The sequence below is a fragment of the Rhipicephalus microplus genome, chromosome X (assembly GCF_043290135.1).
Source record: "Rhipicephalus microplus isolate Deutch F79 chromosome X, USDA_Rmic, whole genome shotgun sequence".
NCBI lineage: Eukaryota > Metazoa > Arthropoda > Arachnida > Ixodida > Ixodidae > Rhipicephalus > Rhipicephalus microplus.
Window position 1 is genome coordinate 377,567,528 of NC_134710.1, and position 2,499 is coordinate 377,570,026.

General features: G+C 44.8%; 1 protein-coding gene across 1 annotated transcript; it reads left to right on the forward strand.

Moving 5' to 3' along the window:
* On the forward strand, positions 1 to 1,658 carry LOC119160117 (uncharacterized). Its single transcript, XM_037412838.2, has 2 exons — positions 1 to 326; positions 1,058 to 1,658. Exons 1-2 carry the CDS (start codon positions 1 to 3, stop codon positions 1,656 to 1,658), a joined length of 927 nt encoding a protein of 308 aa, XP_037268735.2.
* Positions 1,659 to 2,499: the final 841 nt, after the last annotated feature.

Sequence of the window (2,499 nt, forward strand, 5' to 3'; positions counted from 1 at the left end):
ATGCGCGAGTGCATTGCGGTTGAAAAGGTGGTGGCCATCGGCTTATTCAAACTGTGCTCCGTGGCAGAGGACCAAGTCGTGGTCAGTGTCTTCGGTGTCGGGCGATCGAAGGTGAACGGCATTTACAAGGAGTTTTGCGAAGCCATCGTTTCTGTCTTGAAAAGCGACTGGATCAAGATGCTGAGTCCATCTGAGATGGCCGAACACATTCGGGAATTCATGGCCGTCAGTGACTTTCCCCAAGCTCTAGGAGCCCTGGACGGCTGCCACTTCCCAGTTTCGCCGCCACAAGAACATGCCACTGATTACTATAACTACAAGGGGTGGTAAGTTGATTTGGCTACTTTGGTAATTAACGTTCACGTGTAAGGCATCGCACCTAAATATTCGAGAAATCCGCATGTGAACATGTGAAACATCCGCATGTGAACCATTCCTTGTGTGCGAATTATAAGTTACAAGCTACCTATATGACTCACAAATTGGTCTCCAGCAACGTCAGTTTCTCCCTAGAATGTGCAGCCGCGCATGTTTCTTGCAATTACAGGGATCCAATGAAGAAATCCTCGCTACAAGATTTCGAGAAAACAACAAAGTCTACTCAGAAAAAAAAAGTGTGCTCAAAAAAAAACTTACTTGTGCGCGCAAGTAAGTGTCGTCAAACGAGAAGCTTGTTGCAAATTTCATTTGAGACCTTGAAGCCGCTGAAAAACTTTCTCATAATTAGAAACATCAAATAGGAATTGGCAATAGTACCTTGCAAAAGCCGTAAAATGCTGCGAAGCGTTATAGTAACCAAGACGAGCATAAGTTGTGATCGAGATAGTTTACCCGACGTATGTACTACTATCTAGACGTATGCGTGTATACGACTTCCACCTCTGAATGGTTTAAGCTAACGTGCCCATTTTTTCACCCTTGTGCCAGAGCAATCTGTTCATTATTTGTTCTCACCACATTGATATATTTATGTCAATATCGCTAGCATTTTTTAAACCAGAGAAGTGTTCTTACCGACTTTGACTTGTGTTAATGACTCTTGTGTTAATTTTTACAGGTACAGCATTATTCTCCTGGCGCTTGTAGACCCCAAGTACCGTTTCAGATTTATAAATGTTGGTGCCCCTGGAAGATGCCATGACTCTCATGTGTATCAAATGTCGAGCCTCTCCGGCATGGTTGAGGGACCACTTTTCAAGGCTCCAGTTGTTACAATAGGAGGCGTTGCCGTGCCACCTCTGGTGCTCTGTGACCAGGCCCTCCCACTTACACCTAACCTCATCAAGCCATTTGGACACAACACCCCACTTAGTGCAGAGCAGAAAAATTTCAATTACCACATCAGGAGAGTGAGACGTGTGGTAGAAAACGCCTTTGGAAGGCTTAAGGCAAGATTTCGCTTCACATCGAAGAGAATGGAATGCGACATTGCAAATGCTCGCCTCGTGATTCGCGCATGCTGCGTGCTCAACAACATTTGCGAGCATTTCAGCGATGCTGTTCAGCTTCAATGGCTCCAGGAAGTGAAGCAGTCAGACTCCCAACTGCCCCAACCAGAACGGTGCAGCGATTCACAGATTGTGAATGCAGTCATTGTGCGTTCTGCACTTGTGGACCACTTCAGCCAGATGATGCAGACCCAGGCAGCCCGCTCCTAGAATCTTTTTGCGCTGGAATTTGTAAATAAAAAGAGTGACAGTTTTTCTGCCTCATAATTTATTGATGAAATCAACGAGGGCATTAACAAGCTTTTCTTGAAGCTGGAGGTGTTTAGATCTCAGCTCTACCTCGGCTTGCTGAGAACGCTCCAGCTGCTCTCGTAGCATTTTTTGTTCAGCCAGCATAGCCTCTTGGAATTCACGCGCTGCGCTCAGTGGCCGCCATCGCTTCCTTGCTGCCCGTGCTGCCGTACTTGTTGCAGGGCTCGGAGTCGACTGCGTGGTGGGTGCAAGTGATGGCGTCTGTTCATTTGGTGTTCCTGGCACTGGCGTGCTGTTAGTTTCAGTAGCCTCGGAACTGACTCCGCTGTCCATTTCGTAGATCAGCTGCGAAGATTTAAGAGAAAACAGCTACAAAGATCATACAAAAAAAGAAAATTGATCTGAGAGGCAGCACACCACAATCGTAACTCTTTATAATTACATTGATGAAATGAACAGCACAATTGAGGATAAACTTTCATGATGCTGGTCAACATTGACCGATGCTGCATATTCAGGCTGAGGTCATACACATGGTATGTAGGCTAGTTTAGAATATCATTAGCAGAATTATGTGACTTGCAGCGCATGTAACCAAATGATCTGGAAGCATTGGCGCAAATGCATTTAATGCGAGTGGATCACGAAACGGTAGAAGTTAGGTAAACACCAAGATATTTTTATCGTGTATCATGTTTATATTTGTGTTGTTTATATGGTACAAAAAGGTAGATGCAGTACGTTAGCGGCTAAAACCGACAATTTTACATTCAAAAACGTTAAACTTCATTAGACAATT

Coding starts and splice junctions, on each gene's coding strand:
- LOC119160117 (XM_037412838.2), top strand. CDS start 1: ATGCGCGAGTGCATTGCGGTTGAAAAGGTGGTGGCCATCGGCTTATTC. Junction 327..1,057: donor TACTATAACTACAAGGGGTG/GTAAGTTGATTT, acceptor TAATTTTTACAG/GTACAGCATTATTCTCCTGG.